This window comes from Peromyscus californicus, unplaced genomic scaffold (genome assembly GCF_007827085.1).
Source record: "Peromyscus californicus insignis strain IS unplaced genomic scaffold, ASM782708v3 Scaffold_12__1_contigs__length_115047231, whole genome shotgun sequence".
Lineage (NCBI taxonomy): Eukaryota > Metazoa > Chordata > Mammalia > Rodentia > Cricetidae > Peromyscus > Peromyscus californicus.
The window spans coordinates 63585112-63612604 of NW_026294413.1; the positions used below are offsets into that span (position 1 = coordinate 63585112).

Sequence of the window (27493 nt, forward strand, 5' to 3'; positions counted from 1 at the left end):
TAAATTAAACAAATATGTTTATTAGACAACTCAGAATACTTACAGATTCTAGGTCTTTAATGTCTTCCTCTAACTGCTTGTTTTGCTCATTCATATCCATAATTATGTTCAATACAGACTGTCGAGGATGGAGCGTCCGATCAAACTGGTGGTACATGTTTCTCCAAAACCTTTACGACAAAGAAGTTTTTAACCAAACACCATTCAACGAAATAGTGAGCTCTGGAGCTCTCAGCACAGCAGAGTGGGAAAAGCTCACACGGCCTGTTCGAAGCTCTAGAAACAGCCGAGAGGAGCTTGTACACAGTAACAATGAAACAGAAACACCAACTGCTCTCATCTGATTAGCACACGCTGTACACAGGTTCCCAAATATCACTGTTCATAAACATACACGGCTTGTTCATTAAAATCAAGAAGACAGTGTAAAAGGATGGGAATGCTAACTATCTTCATCTGGTCATTATTCTATACATGTATACAACGATCACATGGCACCCCATAAATATGTTTAGTTAAAATAATATTTTTAGGGGGTAGAGGTGGCTCAGTGGCTAAGAGCACTGGCTGCTTTTCTAGAGGACTTGGGTTTAGTTCCCAGCACACACATGGCAGCTCACAACCATCTGTAACTCTGGTTCCAGGAAATCTGAGGCCCTCTTCTGGTCTGCAAAGGCCACACACACACACACACACAGTGCACAGATATACACACAGGCAAAACACTCATGCAAATAATGATAAAAATAAAATAAATATTTTAAGAAGTTCCCCAAATTTGTTTGAGAAAAATCCCATATAAATGCTTCAACGGTGCCAACTTACTTAAAGTTGAAAGAAACTGTATTTGGCTCCAAGACTGTCTCAGACGTGGAACTGTAGAGAGGATTTAAGTACTTCTGCTTGTCATCCAAAAGAAAGGGCCACAGGGAGTAAGTCCTCTCCTTCAACCTTAGAGAATAAGGACAACTTAAGAGTCTCACCCAGTGCTGCACAGAGGCTGCTAAGTCTAAGATGAAGCGGTTGCTTTCAGTGGCTTCCAGCTGTAGACTACCTGCTACAGCTAGGTCACTGCTACAGGTCAACCTGTTTCTCAGCCTTGTCCACTCAGGGATTCTTCTCACACACCACGACTGCCAAGCCTCAAAACAGGACACTGGTGCAGTGAAGCTCGTCTGCCTTATTCTCACAGCCCCAGGCTGGGCCATGACGTCTAATACTACAGGACAGAAATGCATGTCGGTGGCAGAGTTTGAAATGCAGGTTCTGTGCTCATCTAAAGCACGTGGGTAGTGGACAGCTGGCTGCAGACGAAGCATATACACCACAGTGAGCCTAACAGATGCTGCAGGCATGCACCAGTCTCATGTGCCCTAAGATGGCCCACAGGTGTGCTCTAAGAAGGACTATTAAGAAAAAGTCATTATTATTTTCCTCTTCTCATTGTTTGGTATCAGTTGAGAAGTTTTTCCTAAAATAAATTTGTACCCCAAGAAAAGTCGCTGGGCTAATTATAATAAACCATTTTGACTACAGCCCAAAGCCAACGTCATCTTGTTCCTTACTGTTCACCTCTGCACAATCCACTCATCTGTCACACCCATTACACCTTTAGAGTTTCCCATGTCACCTCAGTTCTGCTGTCAGCTCTACCGGGAATGTGGGCATGCGGCTGTCTTCCACCTACAACCAGGGACAGCCTCTCTATATGTCACTAGGAAGTTCTAGATTCGCTGTTACTGTAAGAAGTCTGAACTCAGACTCCAAGCCCCCAAACACAAGCTGGCTGGGAAAGAACAGGTTGGGGGGTCAAGTGCAGCATTCAGACCACATCAGGGACACCGTGTAGCAGCCAATGCCAGCAGACTTGTTTGCCCACAGGGAGGAGAACTATAAACTGCCATCTTACCAGAAGACAAACCCATAGTTTTCCATCTTCTACTGCTACAAAACTGGTGACCAACACTTTCTGAGAAACAAAAGAGGGGTGCCAAGGGAAACTTCAAGGGTAGAGCAGAGGGTTCCTGTCCTGGGTACTGGCTGTGTGTGTGTGTGTGTGTGTGTGTGTGTGTGTGTGTGTGTGTGTGTGTGCGCGCGCGCGCACGCGCGCAGGTGCACATGAAGTAGTGAGATTTACTGAGCTGGCTACATATCCTACATGTACTTTTCTGGATACTATTATATTTCAAAGTATATTTCAAAAGGTATTTTTACTATTACCTGGGATGGCAGCAGACATTAGTAGAGTACTTAAGCTTCAAAGATACAGACAATAAACTCTGGAGTACAATTCAGCTCTATTTGGAAGTGCCCAGGCACTTCATTGTGCAGCCATGACTTATGGCGGCTGACTTGGGTGGTTTGGGGGCGGAGGGAAGAGGCCCTCTTTCATCATCCACTTACTTGAGCTCCTCTCTCTCCTTCTGGCAGTTCCCGAGGAAGTTCCCGAACTGGCATGAATGCACATGCTCGTGGATCTGAAGAAGAAACGCTTCGTTGAACTCAAAGGCTTGTGGGAACTGCTCTGTCAGATGCCACACACACTCCAAGAACTGAGTAAACACCGGTGAGACTTCCTTTGGGTCACCGTCCAGATGGCCACACCTAGCCCCCCCAGAAAGCACATACTTTTAAAAATGAAAGAAGTTCACTGCTTAGGTATTGTAAACTTAAACATACAAAACTAGTACACACACATATTACATATGTAATTCAGACATATAAAAGTCCATTTGTAACCATCATTTTTGTGTACATCTCTAACCTCTGCAGGACCAGAAGTTCAAGGCCAGCCCTGTCACCAGACTGTCTCTTTCTCAGAAAACCTCAATGGCCACAAGAACTAACAGAGGCACGATAAGAAAGAGCTAATGGAGACGTTAGGTCTGGCTTCCTACAATTCATAGCTCCAGTGCTCACACCACAGAGATGTGCCAACTCCCAAGAACAGATCACAGTGGTACAATTTTGCAAAGATGGGATTGCCACTCACCTCTCTGAAAATTTATGCCCAAACGATATCCAATCTTTTTCTATTAAAACCTAGTGAGAAAAAGCAAAACCAACTATATAACTATTTTCAACTTAAAAAAATGTTGCGACAATTCTGCTAAGAACAGAAATACAAATATAAAAATACCACAGGTAAAAAGATGGCCAGGACCTAGACTAGAGTGAGGGTTACAGAAGAGTGAAAACATATAAGAGGAGGTCTTAGACAAACTGTTCCTGCTGCACTTATTAGGAGCACACCTGGTAAGGCAGAATTACATTTTTGTACATATAAAAATGACACCAAAAAGGCCAGGAAAAGCCATGTAATCCAGCACTCAGAGGCTCAGGCAGGAGAATAGAGAGTTCAAGACCAGACAGGGCTTCATAGGGAAACCCTGTCCTCAAATAGAGTTTGGGGTGGGAGAGGGGAACTAGGAAAATGTAAATTAAAATGTTAATAATGGCCAATTCTGGGTAGTTCGGGGTGGGGGGTGTTTAAACCATTTGGCTTACTTGTACATTGTTTACATAAAACATAAGAAAAATGATAAGCAAGAGTCTGTCTCTTGGGAAACAAAACAAAGTCAATAAAAGGGACAGCTTTTATTCAAATCCCAACGCTGACGTCATGCCTCAGACTGAACTACACAGTTGAGTCTTCATGTCATGGATTCTCTACTGCCCAACTCCACCAAAATGAGAGAGATCTTTCTTTTCTTTTCCTTTTCTCTTTGTTTGAATCAGCTTCTCAATATGAAACCCAGGTTGGCCTGGTAACCCCATCCTCTTGTCTGAACTTCCCAAGTGCAGGGACTAAAGGCATGCACCCCCACAGCCAGTGAGAACAGATCTCTAATGTTCCCAGTCAGATCTGAAGTACCTTCTTAGTGCTTGACACACCTCATAACCTCCTCCCACAGTCACCAAGCACCTTCTTTGACAAGATGGTCATCTTTTTTGGCATCTCCAATGTTAAATCCATTTAACATAGCAAACTGGTCAAGAGTGCAGTTTCTTGAGCACATTTATGGGCTCTATCATGGATGGCTTTGTCTACTCTACACTGTGACTGTGGGTGGGCCTCCATCATTCTATCCATCCTAACTTAGTATCCTCTTGAGCCTGCTCCCACCTTAGCTCAGAGGAGAGCAGGAAGCACCAGACGCTGACTCAGCAGCCTGGAAACCTAGGTGAGGGCTCCTGTCCTCCACTCCCATTCAGTGCATGACTAATCTGCACTGGTCCTCCTTTGCCACTGTCCCGTGAACCCATCACCTCCGTCTACTTGTGAGTGTTCTGCTGCCTTCCTTCCAGTCCTCCCTCTTCAACTGGCCCAAGAGTCGTTATACTGGACCCTCAGCCTCCGTCCTACCCCCTTCTGACTTCAAGATGCCAAGGTAACGTTTACAGAGCATCTCTCATCAAGCTACTGCTTGCTCTTTTTGTACTACTGAATGGCTCTCATTGCCCAGAGGGGAAAGTACACATCCCAGCATCCTCTTTCTCAGGCTCTCACCCTACAATTGCTGTGCACCAGGCTGACTCTCTCCCTCATGTATCACCCACGTCTCCTAAAGGGGCTCTGCTGTGCTCCTGGCCATTTCATACACGGTTTATCCAAATGCCTAGCAAAGGAGCTAAGAATAACATTCCTCACTTATATTTGCAAAGTAAGCTTAATGTTATCTTTTATTAGCACCATTTTCCTATAGATTTTGTATTTCTATTTAGTTTGTTGTTATTTCCATTTGATTCAGTATGATAATAGAGCCAAATAATGGTGCTGACCCTTGTCACAAGGACACGGTTTAATAATTAAAAGCTTAAAAACAGCTCCAATATCTCTTCATGCACTCACCATGTATTTCTATGTAAATTTGTTTTATTTTTAGACAGGGTTTCATGAAGCTCAGGCTGGTCTCAAACTGATAACATAGTAAAGGATGACCTTGAATTCCTGACTCTCTTGTCTTCACCTTCCAAATGCTAGACTTGCAGACTCAGCTTAATATACCTGGCTTACCATGTAAAATTTGGAAGTTAATCTAATCAAATACAAAACAAAATAAACAGAAGATAAAATCCTGCCTAGTAGGAAACGAGTTCAACTAGAAATTTGGTTTCACAGACAGAAATGACACCACGATGTTTCACTTACCATCAGAGCAATAAATGAACATGCCTTAACATGACTTAAAGTTCAGTACTGTGTTTTACACAATACGTTCATTAGATAAAGATGTGGGAGAAAATCTCAACAATTCTGTTGGTAACACTTTAGGGCAGTGGTGGTGGGGGGTCAACTTCTAGATCTGAAGTATTTTGCCAAAAACTGTGGCACAAATGGAGTTCAGTCTAACTGCAGGTCCTCTGCCTCAGAAGCACTGACAGCCAGGGCCCCAGGATCTTTAACAAGAACTGTCCTGTGCAGGGTCACCTGCTTAGCAGAACCCACCAGCAACATGACCTTAGTATAAAACCGTCTTTGAACATTGCCAAGCATCCCCTGGACAGATGAATCACTGTGTCCAATGGAACAAATCCTTACCATGAATCCTTCCATTGTCCTGTAGTGGGGATCCAACAAAAGCGAACCGAGGGAACAGACTTGGGAAGTCCTGTCCCACCCATCCGAACAGTGCACCAGCACACTTGCATTTTCCACCACTATTGCCTGGGGGAAAAATGACACACTCAGATTCCCATAAAATACACTGTTCATAAATCAATAAGGTTGCACACTAAAACCCACACTAGAAGATACACACTATAAAGAAGGGCTTGCTCTGCAATAACACTGTTGCCACAGTAATTAAAACAACAAACAACAGAAACAAAGCAAGCAAACAAAACAGTTGTTTCTAAGTACTTGGTAATTGTAAATCTCCATATTAGGTACCACTTCAAACTGAAGTGAACTCCATTAAGGAGGTAAAGAAGAGCAAAGGTTGTTTGAGCAGAACAGACATGTGTACCAAGGCTAAATCCATTCCTTCCCTAATTTTACCAACCCCAAACCAATGAGAGATGATTACCTTAGCCAAGAAGATTGCAGCATCCAAAACAGCCTTGATATGGCGAAGCCATCCTGAGCTCTCCAAACCAGAGTAGAAGTCGTTGACAGAAAGCCCCTTGTTGCCATTCACTAGGAAACAGGGAAGAAGGTTTTCAATTAGAATGGGCTAGAGTTCCCATTCATCCTTTCAGGATATCGCAAGGGAGTGAATTGGAGAAAGTGCATATAAGTGAAATGTGCTATTAGAGGCTGAGTAATACTTTGGGGGCCTTTTTTCTGTCCTTCCTTAGGCTTAAAACAAATGTTTGATTGCCTTTTAAAAGGTAGTGCAAAAGTTTAACTATTTCATATGACATCATGACTAGAATATAATGACTATTCAAAGATCTCTAACAACAGTGTAACACTGTAACCTGTAAACCATTAGAACTGTTCAGATAGAGCAGCTCTCACCCAAAATGAAGCTACTGAGCCTTGAAATGTGGCTAGGCCGAAGTGAGATCTAAGTATAGAAACACTATTGCTTTCTAAGACTTGATGACAATAAAAGGTCTCACAGGATGTGGTTGTGCACACCTGTAATCCCAACACCCAAGAAGCTGAAACAAGAGGATCAGGATCGCAAGGCAAGCCTTGGCTACAGAGTTAGCTCAAGGATACCTTGGATTAAATGAAATCCTTCTCAAAACGATATGAGTAAGCAACTGAGTGGGGTGGGGGGGGGGGAGAAAGAGAAGGAGAGGGAAGGAAGAAGAGGGAAGGAGAGGGGTAGAGAGGCTAGTCTGTCAGTTTTTATACTCACTACATGCTAAAAATAATACTTTTACTATTAAAAGTATTATTTGGTAAGTATATTACCAACATCAATCCCACATTCTCTTTACTTTTTGAGTGTGACTGACAGAACATTCAAAGCCCTATGTGACTATTCCTATATTTCTATCTCACAAAGCTTTCTAAAAGGTGTAGAATAATCATACCTTCTAGTAATTTCTGAAGGCTGGATCTCATGACATGAATATTTTCTATTCCAACAAACTGAAATCTAATATTAGAATAGTTGTCTTCATTTTCATAACCTTTTCCAGCTGCTCTGTTAGCCATTGCATTCAGCTAAAATTCAAAATTTTAGAAATTTAGAATCAAATTATTTTTATCTTTAGTTTACCAAAATGCCATAAAAACAGTAAGTCACACTTCATAGGCAGGAGAGCATTTAAAGAAACTCATCAAAATTGAACAAGCTACTATTTTTTAACAAGCAAAACTGCCACATCACCAGCAGTGAAGAAGGGCAGTGTGTGGGGAAATGTGGCTGTCACACAGAAGAAAGTCTAGTTCAGCAGACTCGAAAATTCAAGATCATTCATCTACATTCTCACCAGCTTTTCACATTTCTGTAACAACTCAAAATGAAAAAGAAAGGAATGTTTCCTATCTAAATCTAGATTTGGAGATGGGTAGAGCTGGAGAGCTCAATTTGCAGGATCAGAACCACAGGTGCCCTGAGAGCCAGATGTGAACTGCGGCTCTATGCCACGGAGCTTGCCCACGGAGACTCAGCACTACAGCTGTGTTGTGTACAGCATCATCCACCAGCCTGGCACAGCTCCAAGAATCGTGCCTGAGAGAAACTGCTCTCCAGAGGAAAAACAGACTGTTGACTGATCAGAGACACCCTTAGGATTCGGCTTGCTGGCTTCTTTCCCACAATATGTTACTATAATTACTATTCTTTTCATATGAGTATGGATGAAGAAAATGACCTAAATTAGGTGAAAATAACTTTTCATTAAGTGAATGGGCCTGGGGCTGGTAATAAGTACACATGAATTATACCCACTGACTCAATAGTTACCAGCATCTATGATGACTGAAGTAAAATTTAAAATGCTTCCATATCATTACTACTTAATTTTAAACTTAGAAAAGTAAAAAAAAAAATCAGTATTTTCTGTATCAATGACAATTATATAAATAAAAACTATTAGGTCTTGAGCTACAAATCAGTCAGATTTTATCTTCAAAACGTATATACTATAATCACCTTTTATATCTAACATCACCTAAAAAGAATCACTAGATTACAGGCCTCCAGTAACAAGGGAACACAATTTTTTTATGAGACATTACCAACTCTTGAGTCCTGAGAAAGCCTTTTATATTTAACAAAAGATTATTAATACCAACTTCTAATATTAACACTTTCTAATTTACTCGAATTATCCTCATCTTCTGTATTTTCCATTTGTCTTTTGTGAGGTTGCATAGTGATGGAGAATCACTAAGACACTATGGCCCCTTTCACAACGCTGCCTAAAGTCACTTGTATTCATTCATTCTACAGTGCTCACTCGCTTTTTCTCATCGCTCTCTCTTATTTTCTCATCATTCCAGATTTTTGAAGAAATCCTCACTATAATTCTGCCAATGTCCTTTTGTGTATCCCACCAGCTCTGCATGCGATGCTATAACAGAAATCAAAATAAAGTTAGCTGTCACCGCTGAAGATTGTAATTACTCTAATTTCAGGGTCCTATGTGAATCAGCTCCCTACCGTGCACATAAAAAGAAGCACAGACTCTGATTCAGTCTCAATGATAAGAATTTAGCCTTGTACCACAGACACCAGGATAGCGGCAATTTCCTGTTCATTACAGTTCTCTAGTTCAGTGTTTCCTACATTAAATAATTATTTCCTCTAGTTTTTAATCTTTCAAATAATGGCCAAACTATTTTAACACAAAGTGTTTTGTCAATTAACAGTTTTAGTAACAAAGAGAGTGATAAGCTGGGTATTGTGGTGCATGCCTATAATTCCAGCATTTGGGAGGTAGAGGCAGAAGAACCAGGATCCTTAGCTACTTAGTACAAATGCTACATAAGAGCTTGTCTCAAGCCGGGCGGTGGTGGCGCATGCCTTTAATACCAGCACACGGGAGGCAGAACCAGGAGAGGATCTCTGTGAGTTTGAGGCCAGCCTGGGCTACAGAGTGAGTTCCAGGAAAAGGTGTGATGCTACACAGAGAAACCCTGTCTCAAAAAAAAAAAAAAAAAAAAAAAAAAGGAAAGAAAAGAAAACTTGGGGGAGAGTATTAAGGTAAGACTTAATACATCTTTAAGAGTTCCATATGTGGTAGGGCATGGTAGCACACATCTTTAATCCCAGCACTTGGGAGGGAGAGGCAGGAGGATCTCTGTGAGTTCTAGCCTAGCCTGAGTTACTTAGTGAAACCCTGTCATGAAAAAACAAAAACAAAAACAAAAAAAGAGTTCCATATGTGTTTATATAGATATGTTTTATATCAGGAGACAGAAGAAATCATGGCCTAGAGTAGAGCACTGAGAACTGGTCTCCTAATTAGTATCCCTCAGAGGACTGATTTTCTTCATAACATTAGCCTTTGCTAACTTAAAACTACAATTGAGATATGTTATATATGGGCAAATATATTTATTCCCATCAATTAAAGACATAAACAATAAAGATAACAGACTGAATGGTACTTGGATACATACCTTGGGCCTGGTATCCACAACATACATGTAGTGGTTTCCTGAGTTGGCTGTACTAATGGCTTTAAGCAACTTCTCATCCTCCAGGCACCTGGCACTGAAGCCTGACAATGGTTGACTACATCGACAAATGACAGCCTAATTTTAAAAAGACAAACCAGATTATACAAAGACTCTAAAAGCTTAGGAAAAGACCTATAGTGTTAAAATCAAACATACTATGTATTTTAAAGTCTGGAAGAAAATTAGAAGGCATTAATGTTGAAATATTATTTGATTTAAATACCTGTCAGAATCTAGATGCTGCCTACACTTCCTATGTTGGTTTGAATGAAAATGGCCCCCAAAGACTCATAGGGAGTGGCATTATTGCAGGTGCAGCCTTGTTGGAGTAGGTGTGGCCTTGGAGAAAGTGTGTCACTGGGGGTGGGCTTTGAGGTTTCAGATGCTCAAGCCAGGCCCAGTGTCATACTCTCTTCCTGCTGCCTTCTGATCCATATGTAGAACTCAGCTCCATCTTCAGAACCATGTCTGCCTGCATGCCACTATACTTCCCACCATGACATTAATGAACTGAACCTTGAAACTGTAAGTGAGCCCCAGTTAAACGTTTTCTTTTATAAGAGTTGCTATGGTCATGGTGTCTCTTCACAGCAATAAAACCTAAGACACTTTTCAATATTGTCTTTTCCCAAGAAAACTAAATGTTTCCTTATCTAGTTTGTTCACACACTCACACACACACACACACACACACACACACACACACACACACACACACAAAATCTAAATTGAATTTAAAACACTGTGGCCCCAAGGTGCAGCACTCAGTCAACTGTCTAATCAAGGAGGACACACCTGCATTCTGGTTTTATATTGCTACAAGATAATTTCAGCTAAAGTTCAGGTAAAGAAGATGGGCTAGCAAAACATATAGGTCACGAAATTCTAAAATGCTGTTGGACATGGTGCTGGGAACTGAACTCGAGTCCTCTGGATGAGCAGGAAGTACTCTAACCACTAGTCATCTCTCCCACCCTTAACAGGAACTTTTAAATTAACAACATCTTGGGCTAGAGAGATGGTTCAGCAGGTCAGAGCACCTACTGCTCTTCCAGAGGACTGGGTTTCAGTTCCCAGCACCTGCGTGGAAACTCACACAACCTTTTGTAACTCCAGTTCCACGGGATCCAATAGGCAACAGGCACATACCTGGTGCACAAACATACATTCAGGCAAAACACTTATATATGTAAATAAGAATTGAAATATAAATTAACAACATCTGAAATTTTAGTTCCCTACTAAAAATCAGAAAGCTTTTTAAAAGGTGAGACATAAAGATGAAAAAAGATAATCTAAGGAGAGACATATCTATTAAAAAGGAATTAGTAAGTGATGTATTTTTTTTACTATTTTTTTTTTTTTTTTTTTTTTTTTTGGTTTTTCCCCGAGACAGGGTTTCTCTGTGTAGCTTTGCGCCTTTCCTGGTACTTGCTTTGGAGACCAGGCTGGCCTCGAACTCACAGAGATCCGCCTGGCTCTGCCTCCCGAGTGCTGGGATTAAAGGCGTGCGCCACCACCGCCCGGCCTTTTTTACTATATTTTAATTCCTTAAAAAATTAAAAGATTTAGAAGCATATATTTCTCTTCAATCTTACCCATGTCACCTCCAGTTTTACTCTACAAAAACATTCCAATATAGTATCATTGGGGAAAGTGTTACAAGTACATGTGTGGGGGAACCCACCCCTACTTTTTCCCCAGGGTACTCTTGAGGAGAGAGGAATAAGAGATATTAGGTAAAAAGATAGAGGGAAGAGACACAGAAACACAGGATAACCTCGGGAGGGCCTGGATCAATATCCACCAACTCCTCCTCTATCTTCTAAAGGGCCTTTTATGGGAATGCCAAGGGGTGGAACAAAAGACCTCCCCCTAGCTCAGCCAAGTGAAGACCCTTCCAATCACCTGGTAACCACACATGTGTTCAAGCAATTCTCTAATGCAGCCTTGCTGGGTAAAGCAAGCTCAGATCTCACTAGGAAACCTTTGTGGGCCTCTACAACTCTCCCTTCTTGATATAATAAGTGGTCCCCCAGGCCCCTCAGATAGACTGTGCCTGTCTTAGGTCATCCTTCTTGAATAATCTTCCTTACCCATCATGGAGATACACTTTCCATCAAGCATACTCTGGCTTAGGTTGGAAGCTATCAAGAAGAAAGTTGCCTGGCTTTGGCTACCAGCCTCTGGCAGGAGGGGGTACAAAGTTTAACTCAGCTCTGACCTGCTAAGAGCTTGCAAACATTCACAATGATATCCATAGCTGCCACACCTCACAGGAAAGGAGTAGAGGATAATAAAGATGGAATATCCTTTTTAGAATTGGTCTAAGATGACTACAGCAGTCTTAGCTGCACCAAGCATTTTTCTAAATCAAAACTCTCTCCTAACAGATGTTCAATAAAATTTTCAAGAGACTATTTTGATTCCCAGGAGAAAACAGTCATTTCAAAACACTTCAAAGCATCCACTCAAGTAAACAAAAACCCATGCTAATTATAAAGACACTTTTAGCTGTTTAAGTAGCTCATATGTGTTCCTACCACAGCAGTAGAATTTCTGTACAAACTAACTGGATTGTAGGAGACCTACCCCTTTGTGGGAGGCCTACCCCTTTCTAAATAGAAACAGGGAAGTAGAAACTTTGAGGAAGAAGAGGGAAAAGCTCCCCTAATTATGACACCTTCGCTTAAGTTTTCCAGGGGTCACTGGGACCACAAAATTATATTTTAAGCTATCATAAAAGGTGTTCAAATATATCTGAAGGTAAAGAGTAATAAAAACACTTCTAGTATGAACATCACTATACACTTTTTACAAACTTACATTCAACATTTACACTTTTTACAAACTTAGATTAAACATTTACACTTTTTTTTTTTTTTTTTTTTTTGGTTTTTCGAGACAGGGTTTCTCTGTGTAGCTTTGCGCCTCTCCTGGAACTCACTTGGTAGCCCAGACTGGCCTCGAACTCACAGAGATCCGCCTGGCTCTGCCTCCCGAGTGCTGGGATTAAAGGCGTGCGCCACCACCGCCCGGCTTAACATTTACACTTTTTAACACTCAACATTTATACTTTTTACAAACTTACATTCAACATGTTTACAAGTAGCATAAATATCAGGATACTTATTTACACTTTTTACAAACTTCTATTCAAAAGGAAACCCTATAGAACGATTTTACAAACTTTAGCACCTATCTAGAAGAGATTTCTTAAAAGAACTATTTACATTATTCTTCCAACAAGACAGAGATTACTTTCTTTAGACGTCATTTAAAAAGTAGAAATAAGAAACACTTCTCTTATGGTACTATTTATGAAATTAAAAGGTCTAGATAAAAAAATAGAGCATAATATGTAAAACATTGCTCGAAAACATTGTTCAGTAGATCATTAATCTCAATCGTCTATAATTGATATTATTTAGATTTTTCTGATAAAACAAGTAAAATGTTTCATATCAAACTCAGGCAGCCAGGAGGCTTCATTTGATGACTAAGAGTACCATTTTCCCCCCTCTTAGTTTTTTTAAGCTGCTTTTTTAGACTGCCATGAGCTCTTTCAACGATGCCTTGTCTTTGATAGATTTTTATTAGACCAATGTTTCTGACAAGGTTATTTGTTCGCAGAAACTGCTACTGTCCAAAGGAGTCAAGAACATAGATGTGTTGTTTTATTTATCATGAAACACATCTTTTATTAGCTTGCTCTGAGGAAGAACGTTTTCATGATTTAGTATTTTTACTTCATTCACTAGGTTCTCAACCCCTGATGCCATTTTACTAATTGCTGTGATACTTTGATCATGAGTCATTCAGCTCAGGCTGTAGTTATAACTTTTCAACCTTCAGTATGTGGCACATTTTTCCTATTCTCACAAATATCAGTGCATTCATTAAGCAAGCATCCTAATTTACCATTGTTTCTAGATTTTTCTGGAGTTTGGTCCTCATCTACAAAGCAGTCACTCCTTTCTGAATACACGTTTCCTTGTTCTCCCATTAGATTTGCAAAGAAATCACTCACTGCAGGCTACTGTCCAAAAGGCAAAGAACTTCTCTGATTATCCTCATTTGTCCCCTCTAGCATCTCATAGCACGACCCAAGTTTTCCATTGCCCATAAGTTTTTTCATACATAAGCAATTTCTAATGTACGGACAACTTTCCCTTGCTTTCTTAAAGGTTTCAAAATTATTTGAAAAGCGTCATTAGCATCTTAATTGCCTCTTGACAGGCATCACCTGTTTCTCGTTTACAGGAAGTAAGGCTAAGTTTTCTAGCAGCGCTTGGGAGAAAGCAGTTTTTTGGGGCAGTATAGTACTGGCATTATTTCCCTTGGGCTGTTTGTTGCTCTGTTAAGGGGAACATTTGAAAGGTTTTTTTTTTTTTGGTCCCGGTCTGTTTGCATTTTCTTCAGGGCCTGCCTATACCACCACACTGTTACAAACCACATTTTCCAAGCTACCTTTTCTATACCATCACGCTGTTGTGAACTACATTTCCTAAGCAGCCCTTCCAGGTCCCAGCTGTGGCCAATTTTGGCTGTTGCACTCTCAGTTCACCTGGCACTGTCCCCAGAGCAGGTCACATTTGGTGGCTTTGCTTCCCAGCCTCACCAGGTCAGTGAAAAGAGCTTTTTCAGAGGGATTCTTTCACTCCTCTCCTCAGTTGTGGACACCGTGTAGCCTCATTTACTGACTCGGGGCTCGAGGTTGGGTGGGTGGCTCCTGATGTCCCTGCTGGCCAAATTTTGCCTCAGTTTTTCCCGTCCTGCCACTGCAGCTTTGCAGCTACTGCTTCCTCCACACCAGCAGCTTTTCCCCAGGTCCCCACCTCTGCTGCCGCTCCACCCTGAGGGAAGCTGCCCTTGCTTGGCTTTCTGCCTGCATTCCCTGGGGCATCTCTTACTAGGCCCTAGCTGTAGGGGACTCTGGCTAGGGTCCAAAGTGTCTGCTGTTTTTCTAATACTGGCTTGAAGGGGAGATAGGACCAGCAGAAAGGGTTTACTATGTTCCAAGAGGTGTTTTTACTGGGGCAATTACAGGTGACTTCCGCATTCTGATACATGTTGTTCCAGGTGAATCTAATTTCACTCTTATAGAAAGAAAAGAGATCTGAGAAGGAAAGACCTGAAAAGCTTTCAGTTTTTTAGACAAAAATTACTAAGTTTTTCCCAAGACTTCTATTCCTTATTTTCAGCTTCATGGCCAAGAGCAAACTAATTCTGATGGTACGATGTTTTCATACAGTGGCAATATCAGTAGAGCGGAAGTTTTTGTCTCACCCGCATCTGTCTCAGGGAATATTTTTTCCCTGCCACTCAGGGCTTAGACCTAAGCTATCCATAGGCCAAAAGCTTCCACAGGAATCTTTTTCTGCCCATTTCCTCTCATAGTATTTTTTCATGACTCCAATTCTTCCTCAGAAGTCTACATTCACAGTCCCAAGAACACAGTCCTTCTGTCTTGTTGCTCTTCTAACTTATCCTAAGTTTTTTCTACACTATATTCCTATATCCTACCTTACCCTAAGTTTTTTCTTACCCAATATTCCTAATTCTACTCTTATTCTGAATTTCTTCTTACCCAATATTCCTATACCTAATCCTATATTTTTCCTTAATTTTATAGACAGAAATTAAGAAAGAGAGAAAGAAAGAAATCTAGATAGAGATATTTACTACAGCCTTATTTTTCACTTTGGCATTTCTTTCAGCCACTTTACTTTCACTCCCAAGAATAAAATACTGTCGCCTTTATTTTTAATTCATTATTGGGCATGCCCGCTTATACCCATGATATCCCTAACTCTCCTTTTGCCAAGTCCTCTATCCCTGTTCCTGGCACCATCTGTGGGGGAACCCACCCCCACTTTTTCACCAGGGTACTTTTGAGGAGAGAGGGATAAGAGATATTAGGTAGAAAGATAGAGGGGAGAGAAACAGATAGAAACACAGGGTAGCCTCAGGAGGGCCTGGATCAATATCCACTGGCCCCTCCTGCATCTTGTAAAGGGCCTTTTATGTCAAGGGGTGGAGCAAAAGACCTCCCCCTATTTCAGCCAAGTGCAGACCTTGCAAACACCTGGTAACCACACACATGGTCAATCCATCCCCTTAGGCAGCCCTGCTGGGTAAAGCAAGTTCAGATCTCACTAGGAAACCTTTATGGGCCTCCACATACATGTCTGTATAGTTAACCTGCACAAACAAAATATGACCAGAGAAATTACAATGGCAGAAGAAAATGAAGACTGTTATGCTGTTTTTAATGTTCAAGAGTTCTTTCCTATTTTCTGCAAAATTGTTTTAGTTACTCTTCTGTTGTTGAATGTGGTGTCCTAATTCTCTGAGCATAAACAGGTTTCTTGTTGTTGCCATTTTAAAGGAATGCTCTACATGCATTTTACAGCTGTTTTCTGATTACTAAGTCAACCACTGAGTATTTTTAGCCTATCTTCCCAAAAAACAATGTATGCTAACAGGGTGTGTCCAAGGTGGCCAGGAAACTCCCTATGGCTTAAGATACTAGAAGTAGGCCGGGCGGTGGTAGCGCATGCCTTTAATCCCAGCACTCGGGAGGCAGAGGCAGGCGGATCTCTGTGAGTTCGAGGCCAGCCTGGGCTACAAAGTGAGTTCCAGGAAAGGCACAAAGCTACACAGAGAAACCATGCCTCGAAAAACCTAAAAAAAAAAAAAAAAAAAGATACTAGAAGTAAATTAGAACCTTCTGTTTAAAATTTACCTGAACAAAGTTCTAACAAATACAACGCGTATGAGGCCACCAGGACAAGCATGGACAAAGAAATTCAACAGAGGTGCGGTGACATTTGGGGTAACAGCAGACTGGCAATAGGCAAATGGTTTGGCAGAGAAAGAGCCTACTACAGGAAGGAGCAGGGAAATCTAGCAGCAAGGTCATAGCTGGCACCTGCAGGAACAGGGTGTGGCTGAACACACAGAAGGGTGAGCTGCTCCAGATCTTTCCTCCCTGAACACAAAGTTTAGTCTACAAAGAGGATTAACATCCGATTGGACCCTGCAAAGGATGGGAATGAAGCCTTGAACTTCCCCAAACAAGAGAATAAAATATAGTCTATCTAGGAGAATGGGAGCTCCTGCCACCCTTCATAACTGTTACATCACACAAAATCCTTTTGCTGCTACACTAGCAAAAGCACACTGTGAGGAAGCCAAACACATAGCAGAAAAATAAAAATGCAAAGGCACACAACTTCAGGCATGCAAACTTTTAACAGGTGAAACATGAGGAAAGGGAGACACACACAGAATTCCTTAAAAAAAAAAAAATAATGAACAACAAAAGCCTGTCTGCTTGAGAGCTGTTGTCACCAAATCACATAACAGGAAACTGACTAAAGAAATTCAGAAAAGAGAAAGAACCCTTAATGTCACAAACACAGTCTCAGAACTAAAGAACCTGAGAGCTGGATGAGAAGGACAGTTAAACAACTCTTCCAGAAAACAGAGACATGGGATGCAGGAAGGAAAGCTGCAGAAATGGAGGCTTACACAGGAAGCCTGTCAACTAACACAAGCTAAAAAGGAAAAAATACAAAGAAAATGAACAGAGAAAAGAAAACATTGCAAAAACAGAAGTACCTTATTCAAGCTGAGATCAGAGTTTATGGGCAGTCTGTAAATGATATACCAAGGCACATCACTATAAAATTCCTGAACCCAGGAAAAAAGCCTTCTGGGTAAAGAGGGGAAATAAGTTTAAAAATCAGTTTACAAGGGCTTGGGAGTCAGAAATGGCAAGGTACTCAACCCACCCGTGTGGAAGCTGCCTCTGAACCTCAGTCATCAGCAAGGCCTGCCTTATGAGACTGCAAAGATACAAACAAGACAGCACCTAGGCTATCCCTACTATCAGGAAGCTGGGAAGGTAAGTTCTCATGGGGGGAGGGTGAAGCTCAGGGTAGAGCAGGAGACCCTGGATTCCAGTGCCAGCAATGCATGTGTGCAGACACACAGGACAAGCAAGCCCTGCCACCACATCAATGTGGGTAAGCCTCCTCTTCCTGCTCCTTACAGAACCCTTCCCATGTGAAGGGCTCACACTGTTCACACAGAGCCCAGATGCCCTGGGTTCTCTTCCGCTTTCAGTGCTTGCCTTGGCACAAGCAAGCTATCCGATTTCTCTAAGTACACATAGGACTAAAGGACAACTACAGAAAAGAAACAGACCTATCTATTCACTGATCCCAATATTAAGGCATTTCAGGAAGAGGAAGGTAGAAAAGGAGAATTCAGGGTAGTTTTGTTTTATGACTTCAAAAACAATAGTGAAAAGTCAGCACGTCTCTGTTACAAACATTATAATAGCAAGCCTGTGAAGTAAAAGGTAAAATTCACTGCCCAGTGTGGTGGCATATGCCTTTAACTCCAGCACTCAGAAGGCAAAGGTAGGCAGATCTCATGAGTTCAAGGCCTGCATAGTCTATATAGTGAGTTCTGGGACAGCAAGAGCTACATAGTGAAATTCTATCTCAAGCAAAACAAAACCAAAAGTTAGTGTTCTTCTGGATGCTTAGAATGTTACCTGTGTTTACTGTACTTATTAAATGAGAGAAGTCTCTTACCTCGGTGCCTTGCCAGCAGTAGGACAGGACTGGAAGTCTGCCCTTGCTCCGGAAGTTGGAGCTGCCCATGATCATTGGTGGGGTGGCTGACTTTGGAACATATAGCTCTTTTGGGTAAGTTTCACAGACCTGGGAATATCAAATGAAAGTACTTAACTCCAACCAAAAACCACGAGGCTAGTGGAAGCAGATGGGCTAACTGTAGATCTTCTCCTTACCCTCCACTCCTCCAAGTCCAATCCCCAAGTCTCATCCCCAGCTCTGTAGCAGACCTTCTGCTGTGGCCTCCGCTCACTCTGTGCCCACATTCTTAGGGGACGAAGCAGATCCTGGTGGAACACCCTGCTTTCCTCCCTCCTATGGACCCTCTCATGCCCTCTCCTAATCCATCCCCATTCCAAAGTGTCAGCCGCCAATACCTACAAACACACTTTACCTGCACCTGCAGTGACCAGACCTATCAGGATCCCAGATAAATTTCCTATTAGGCAGCACACAGCTATCACACTCTCCTAAGAACCAGAGAGGAAACAGAAACCAAGGAACAAAACACCCACCCAACAAAGACAAAACCAGACATCAGCACCTAAAATTACAATCACTCCAAAACCAAATGTCTAGATGCCAGAGTGAAAACACAATCAATAACAGCAAAGGCAGTATGTCTCCACTAGAGCCCAGCAAACCTACTACAGCAGGCCCTGAGTATTCTAACATAGTGGAAGCACAAGAAAAAGACCTTAAAACAGCCTTTATGAATACAATAGAGGTCTTCTAAGAGGAAATTAATAAATCCCTTAAAGAAATCTATGAAAACACAAACCAACAGTGTAAGGAAATAGATAAAACTGACCAAGACCTGAAAGTGGAAATATAATCAATAAGAAAAACCCAAACTCAGAGAAGTGTGAAAATGAAAAATTTAGGAACTCAAACAGGAACCATAGAGGTAAGCTTCAGCACCAGAATACAAGAGATGGTAGAGAGAATCTCAGATATTGAAAACATGATAAAAAGAAATGGATACATTGGTCAAAGAATATGTTAGAGCTAAAGAAACTCCTAGAACAAAATATCCAGGAAACCTGGGACACTATGAAAAGACCAAATTTAAGAAAAGGAATAGAAGAAGGAGAAGAAACACAACTAAAGGGTACAGAAATATCAACAAAATCATGGAAGAAAATTTCCCTGACCTAAAAGAAATGCCCATCAAAGCACAAGAAGCCTACAGAACACCAAAAAACTGGACTAGAAAAGAAGTTCCCTCAGCATATAATAATCAAAACACTAAACATACAGAACAAAGTAAGAATATTAAAAACTACAAGGGGAAAAGAGCAAGTAACTCATAAGGGCAGACCTATTAGAATTATACCTGACTTCTCAATGGAGAATCTGAAAGCCAAAAGGGCCTGGACAGATGTTCTACAGAGACTCTTAAGAGACCACAGATGCAAGCCCAGACTACTATACCCAGCAAAACTTTCAATTACCATAGATGGAGAAAATAAGACATTTTGTGATAAAAACAAATTTAAGCAATATTTATCTACAAATCCATTTCTACCGAAGGTGCTAGAAGGAAAACTCCAATCTAAAGAGGTTAACAACACACACACAAAAAAAAAATACTGGGAATAAATAATCCCAGACCAGCAAAATCAAGAGGGGAAGTGTGCACCTGCACATAATCACACACACATACACATACACACACCACCACCACCACCACCACCACTAAAATAGCAGGAAACAAAAATCACTGGTCATTGATATCTCTCAATATCAAAGGTCTCAATTCCCCAGTGAATAGACAAAGACTAACAGAATAGATGGGAAAACAGGATCCATCCTGTTGTATCCAAGAAACACACCTCAACACCAAGGATCTAACACCTCAGGGTAAAAAAAATGGAAAAAGATATTCCAAGCAAATAAACCTAGGAAGTAATCATTGTAGCCGTCTTAATATCTGACAAAATAGACTTCAAATCAAAACTGATCAGAAGAGCTAGGGAAGGACACTACATACTCATCAAGTGAAAATCCCACCAAGATGACATTGGAATTATTAACATCTATGCACCAAACACAAGGGCACCCAAGTCCATAAAAGAAACACGACTGTATCTTAAATCACATATTGACTCCCACACACTGAGAGTGGGAAACTTCAATACCCTACTCTTACCAATAGACAGGTCATCCAGACAAAAACTAAACAGAGAAATGCTGGAGCTAATGGACGTTGTAAACCAAATGGACATAACAGATATTTATAGAACATTTCTTCCAGACACAAAAGAACTTGTCTTCTTCTCTGCATCTCAATTTTCTCCAAAATTGTCCACATACTCAGACACTAAGCAAATCTCAACAATACAGGAAAATTGGCATAACTCCCTGCATCCTGTCTGACCACTATGGATTAAAGCTGGAGATCAACAACAGAAACAACAGAAAGCTCATGAAAACTGAACAACTCATGACCTAATATGAAATGGGTCAAGAAAGAAATTAAAGACTTTCCAGAACTGAATGAAAATGAATACACAACATACCCAAACTTTATGGGTGTTGCAAGATATCTGATCACACTATGAACCCTGAGATTACCTTATTTACTGGAAAAACCTGCCTCTATGGTGTGGCCCAGCCCTAGTACACACCCTTAATCCAAGAGTTTTCTGCTTTTTGTCAACAGGATTAAATAAAATCAATCATAGGTCAAGAGGTGAAGCAAGCAACTAGTTGACAGGAAGTAGCCATAGAGAGTAAGAGGGAGTCAAGAAGACGGATAGAGAGATGCACAAGAAGTAGTAGGGAGGGACTTTGAGTTTGGTGGTCCTTTTTGGTTTGGGGCATCCGAGGAGGAAGGTCAGCTGGCTGCTTTCTCTGCCTCTCTGAGCTAGCAGGTTTTCACCCCAGCATCTGGCTCTTGCGTCTTTATTGGTAAAATAAAAGGATAGAGGCTTAGTTAAAACAACAATTGTCTTCCTACATGAAGGCAGTTGGGTGGTGGCTATGGAGGCCCAATCAGCAGCTGAGGCAGTGATAAGATCAGGTGCAGCAGCTGTGCCCCAGATATAAAACAACCAATGAGATACAATGAAGGCTGTTCTAAGAGGCATGTTCATAGCACTAAGTAACTACAAAAAAAACTAGAGAGATTAAAAAAAAAAACTGGACAGAAATCATGAGGCTAAAAAAAAAAAAAAAAAGAAGCACACCTTTAAAGTATTTTAAGAAGTGAGAGCAGCACGCTGTTCTTCAGACGGCTGAAACCCTGCCACATGTCGCCCTCTGAAACTGTTCTGACTGCTCCAGAGGCCAGCTTACCTTGTACTCTCGGTTGGCATCAGAGAGTTTCCACTTTCCATTAGGCACTCCCATCCTCTTATATTCCTGAGCAAGGTCAATGACCTCCCAACCCTTCAGTCGTTCGGAATCATTTTGTTTGGGATTATAAGAGAATGCATAGAGATCTTCATATTTTGCTGTAAAACAATAAAAGTCAATATAATATAATTTATAAGGCAGTGGACTACAAACAAAATGATTTCAGGATTTTTTTCTTCTTTTTTTTTCTTTAAAATTTTCAAAGAGGTAGCTAAGACATGAACATACCTGAGTTTAATATTTTCTAAGTTCCATAAAACAAATGAGTATAGCTAAAGGCATATGTATAGACTCAAGATTTAAGTCACAGCAAAAGGTACCTTAAAGGTTAAACCTTCTATTGCATGCTTTTCCTTTTTCTTGAATGTAAAATTTTTAAAACAAAAATAGACACTTCTTACTCAACTTTTTCTCCAAATGCAATGCGAACAAAATACCATAACAAAAAACTAGAAATGGCCAGGTGTAGTCTAAGCCTAAAACCCAAGCATTCACAAGACCAAGGCAGGACTCCAAGTTTGAGACCAGCATAGGCAACACAGTGAGAACAAATCTAAGAAAGAAAGAGGGATCAAACAATAACTAACAAAACAGAGATGGCAGAGAGAGCAGGAAACTGCATTACACATTGTTTTTAAGTTACTTTAATGTGCATGGGTGTTTTGGCTGCATTTATGTATGGGTAACACTTGTTACTGGTACCTGTTCAGGCCAGAAGAGGGCATTGGATCCTATGAGACTGGAATAATAGATGGTTGTGAACTATTATGTGGGTGCTGGGAATCAAACCAGGTCGTCTGGAAGAGCAGACAGTGCTCTTAACCACTGAATCATCTTCTCCAGCCCCAGAATTACCCATTCTTAGAGGTCAGTATAGACCCGAATCAACAAGGACATTAGCTCACAACCATCTTTGCTATATACCTTGGTTCAATCTAGGACAATGGAATGTATCAGGCTCTATGTGCACCTAGGTCACTCGTGTGGACCTCCATCTAAACTGCTCAACTGAAATCCATGCTAACAAGTAATCCAAGTCATGCCGGGGACAGAAGCCTTCAAAGCCCCAGGCCTGGGTAGTTGTAAGATTCGTTTTTAGGGCTTCTATCCCTCCCAACCCTCCATCTACTAAGACAGGATTTACTCTTGTCTCTGGTGCATCTACCACCCTAGCCACTGCTGCTAAAGGACCATGACCTTCTATGACTTTCCATTTAGTAATACCTCTTTCATTAACAGAGAAAACCCACATTTAAAAAAAAAAAAGTGAGGTGCTAAGGAGGTAGGTTGGTCAGTAAAGTGCTTTTATGAAAACAAAAAGACCTGAGTTCAATTCCCAGCATCCAAGTAAAAGACCAGGTGTGGTAGCACATGGTTGTAATACCAGTGCAGGGGAGATGGAGGCAGGTGGTTCCCTGGGGCTTACAGCCAGACAGCCTCCCCTAAACTGGCAAGTTCGGGGTCCCAAATGATTGTCTCAAACAACCAAGTGGATGGCTCCTAAGTAAAGGCACTGGACCCTGGCCTCCATCCACACATGCACACATGTAACAGCTCATCCGCACACACACAAACACATACACAATGTGCTACTTGCCTATCAGTTAAGTTTTAAAGTGCTAATATAATCTAAGGTAACTTCAGGCTGTACTATAAAAGTCTCTCCTTATACAGTTCCTTCTTACCCCACTCTTACAGTTCAAAGCAGTAGCTTCATTATTTCTAAACCACTGTGAGGGAGTTCTAGACCACTGAGGGGTTGAGGGGTTGATAGCACATACAACCTAACTATAACGTAAAGGTAAAATAATAGCAACACCTTAAAGCCTGCTGGAAAACCCATCTCAATCAAGTATGTGAGTTTTGCTCTCTAAGAACAACATACCTTGTTTTGACAGTTGAAGCAGAGAGTTATAAATATCATGGCAGTCTCTTTCCCTGGGAACGATGAAATGCACAATCCTGAAGTTCTTGCACTGAATCACGAGTGGGCACCCAGAAGTGGTCAGAGCAAGTTTCTCCACAGAAGCAATATGGTGATGTAGTATCTACAGCATAAACAAACACGCTCATCACCAACACACAAAGCACTAATATACGTTCTTCCCCAGAGTACATAAATGTCAATGCTCCAGTAAAGTCTCAAATGTTATGTGCTATCATACTTAACACATTTTAACGACTGGATGCCTGAGCCAAGAAGATGTTGTCATTTTTGTTAGTTCTTTCCATGTCATTATATGCTGGCTGAATGAGGGGCTGGGGTCATAGTTCAGCAGAACACCTGCCTATCATGCACAAGGTCCCAGTTTCCTTCCCAAGTGCTACAAAAATTTTAATTAATGTTTACTAAGAGTATGAATAAAGAAGTCTCACTATAGAGTATGGCTTGATGGCATTTTGAAAACATAAGATGATCATCCCCATTGCTATTGATATTTTGTTTGCTACTAAGAATTTTTACTCTTTCTCAATACCATTTCTAGCCACTTAAAATACTTAAAGAAGCAAAGTGCTAGAGAGGCCCACAGAAATCCACAAAGATACCCACACAACAGACTGCTGGCAATGGTCGAGAGACAGCCCGAACTGACCTACTCTGGTGATGGGATGGCCAAACACCCTAATTGTTGTGCTAGAAACCTCATCCAACTACTGAGGGATCTGGATGCAGAGATCCATGACTAGGCCCCGGGTGGATCTCTGGGAGTCCAATTAGCAAGAATGAGGAGGGTTTATATGAGCGAGAATTGTTGAGACCAAGGTTGGATAAAGCACAGGGACAAATAGCCAAATGAATGGAAACACATGAACTATGAACCAATGGCTGAGGGGTCCCCACTGGATCAGGCCCTCTGAATGGGTGAGACAGATGATTGGCTTGATCTGTTTGGGAGGCATCCAGGCAGTGGGATCAGATCTTGTGCTCATTGCATGAGTTGGCTGTTTGAAACCTGGGGCCTATGCAGGATTGTTTGGCTCGGCCTGGGAGGAGGGGACTAGACCTACCTGGACTGAGTCTACCAGGTTGACCTCAGTCTGTGGGGAAGGCTTTGCCCTGGAGGAGATGGGAATGGGGGGGAGGGGTTGGGGGGAAGGTGAGGGGGACGGGAGGGGGGAGAACAAGGGAATCCGTGGCTGAAATGTAGAACTGAATTGTATTGCAAAATAAATTAAAAAAAAAATTAAATATATTAAATAATAAAAAAAAAATACTTAAAGAAAAAATTTCTGGAGAATAGCTTTTAGGTTCCTGAATAATTAAAAAGTCAATCACAGAAGAGATCCAGAAGTCCTAAATTAACCTTAAAATGAATCATAAGCTGCAGCAACAAACTCCATCCTGCTTAGTAGGGTTTTTTTTTTGTATCTGTTTGTTTTCAGTCGAAAAATGAAGGATGGATGACTGTATGTGTGCTATATAATTATGATTATATTATGTTAATAATTATATTAACTGTACCTATTAAACCTAAGGCTGACATGCAAGATTAAACACATATAAGTAATCGAGAAAAGCCTGGAAAAGTCTTAATGAGATAATGCGTCCATGGAAACTGCACTAATGGTTCCGACACAGACAGAGCTCACACTTGGGGAATTAACTTCACTAACGTGCACTGGTGGGCCTAGTGCACAGTTGCTCACAACCATCTAACAGTGCCATCTCCACAGCGAATGAGGGACAATAACCTATAAGACAAATGAATTAGAGATGACATTGTATCATTATTAGGACCCCATTAAGACCCCAAGTCATTTTCAGAAAAGTGACAAAGGAGCCTGACATCACGTGAGTGTAAAAGAATGCCTATCTGTACAGTGAGAAAGAGGGCCCAAGGTCAGAAAGGCCGCTTCTAGAACCACAATGCTCCCACTACACAGACTCCAGGAGAGACCCATGGGATGCACTACTAAGACCGCAGGAAAGACGAGGAGAGGGGAGCACAGGCATCTCTTTGCTGACCCTCAATCTGCAAGCACCTTACCTTACCTGCTGCGTTCATACATCAACGAAGGCCAACGCTACAGGAGACAACAAGAGTCTGCGTACTCTGAGCTGTACCTCCGGGTGTGTGATTCCTGCCCTGGGAGGCAGAGACAACCTTTCATCTTGGTTCTACTGCCCAGAAAAGGGTAAGAACAGCTAGGACTTACTGAGCTGCTGCTTTAACAGATGCTTTGCCTATTTTCTCTTATTTAATATTCACGAGTGCTCCATGATGACAGACACTATGCCCTTTTTTTTTTTTTTTTTTTTTTTTTTTTTTTTTTTGGTTTTTTGAGACAGGGTTTCTCTGTGTAGCTTTGCGCCTTTCCTGGAACTCGCTTTGGAGACCAGGCTGGCCTCGAACTCACAGAGATCCACCTGGCTCTGCCTCCCGAGTGCTGGGATTAAAGGCGTGCGCCACCACCGCCCGGCTCACTATGCCCTTTTTGTAGAGGTCTTAAGAGGAAACACTGGGTCTGCCATTACCTTCCCTTCTCTCCTTGCAATAATCCATCTTCGCCAAGATATCAAAAATGTCAGGAAGCTGCAATCACTGCCTTCCATTCAAATAGGTGTTTCCAAACGTCCCAATATCCCAACACTCAACACCATGGAAAGCTGTCAGGGTTACCTGGGTAAACTTCTCCCAGGTAAAAGGAGAGGATTCGGAAGAAAGGCCACCCCATTCCCCAGCCTTGGGATGTCCTTTGGCATTTTCAGTCTGATAGTAACCTAGTCACAGCAGGAAGCACCCTGAAAGAGTCACACAGCTTGAGAGCAGCAGAGCCAGCCTTTGAGCCAACACTGCACCACTGCACTGCCTAATAAGCTCCCTTTATTACTCTGCCCAGACTGGGTGACACTGTCTGCATCACCACATCCCTGGGCTTCAACTTCTGCACCTATGAAATGGGGATCACAAAACCTGAACTCATCAGGGCTGTAAGAAACATGGCCAAGGCACTCCCTCTGGAGTACGCCGTCCCCTTTCCTACATAGCGTGTAATTTGCATTTTACTTACTCATCATCTGTCTCTCCCAGCAAGAGTATATCTCCATGAGAACTAAAGTCTTAGGCTAAGATTGGCTATTATTTCCAAAACACCTAGAACAGTGATATGAAAACACAACAGGTGTTCAGTAAATATCTGCTAAAGGAATGAGAGACTAAGAGAAGAAAAGGCATCGGTAGTCATGACAACCTTGAAGAACAAGCTGAGAGGATCAGCAATTTTGGATATCAACACATATAAAAAGCTACTGTTAACAAAGAAGTGAGGCCGGGCAGTGGTGGCGCACGTCTTTGATCCTAGCACTTGGGAGGCAGAGGCAGGCGGATCTCTGTGAGTTCAAGGCCAGCCTGGTCTACAGAGTGAGTTCCAGGACAGGCACAAAGCTACACAGAGAAACCCTGTCTCGAAAAACCAAAAACAAAACAAAACAAAATAAAAAAAACAAAGAAGTGAGGCAGGTAAAGTGTAGTCGATATGCGAAAAGAGCAGGACAGACCGCTGGACAGCAGCCCCCACAGACACAGAAGCTTTCCTCAGAAGAGAGCTGGGTCTAGTGACAAAGGGAATGAAGCAGTCAGTACATGGTACCAAATAAGCAGGATGTCACACCATACCCCATGGTCTCTCCCAGATGGACAATAAGACTTGAAATCTTCAGAAGAAGAAACCACAGAAGCAGCTTCCTTACACTCACACACAGGGAGGCTTCCTAAGTGTACTACAGAGGAACAAAACCACAGAAGAAAAAACTGAAAAACCTATGTTAAAAATGTAAACTTTATTAAAAGACACGTACACAAAAGACTAGCTATAAATGGGAAAAGCCAATGATGACACACACTCTCATAAAGCATCAAAACCCAGAACTCAGAAATCAGAAGACAGGGCT

The 27493-nt window shown here is 41.6% G+C and overlaps 1 protein-coding gene across 2 annotated transcripts in view; it reads right to left on the reverse strand.

Annotated features, from left to right (window-relative positions):
- Mtmr6 (myotubularin related protein 6) overlaps positions 1–27493 on the reverse strand; it is a 42669-nt gene that overhangs the window by 3019 nt on the left and 12157 nt on the right. Inside the window, exons 3-14 of one of the 2 annotated variants that reach the window (XM_052733054.1) lie at positions 23486–23648; positions 21541–21698; positions 18199–18327; positions 9530–9664; positions 8365–8478; positions 6991–7123; positions 6030–6139; positions 5543–5668; positions 2993–3042; positions 2404–2604; positions 826–951; positions 44–170 (exon numbers count right to left, since the gene is read on the reverse strand). In XM_052733054.1, coding sequence (XP_052589014.1) covers positions 44–170; positions 826–951; positions 2404–2604; positions 2993–3042; positions 5543–5668; positions 6030–6139; positions 6991–7123; positions 8365–8478; positions 9530–9664; positions 18199–18327; positions 21541–21698; positions 23486–23648 — 1572 coding nt within the window. The remainder of the gene's footprint in view (positions 1–43; positions 171–825; positions 952–2403; positions 2605–2992; positions 3043–5542; positions 5669–6029; positions 6140–6990; positions 7124–8364; positions 8479–9529; positions 9665–18198; positions 18328–21540; positions 21699–23485; positions 23649–27493) is intronic. The other variant, XM_052733053.1, reaches the window with a different exon arrangement.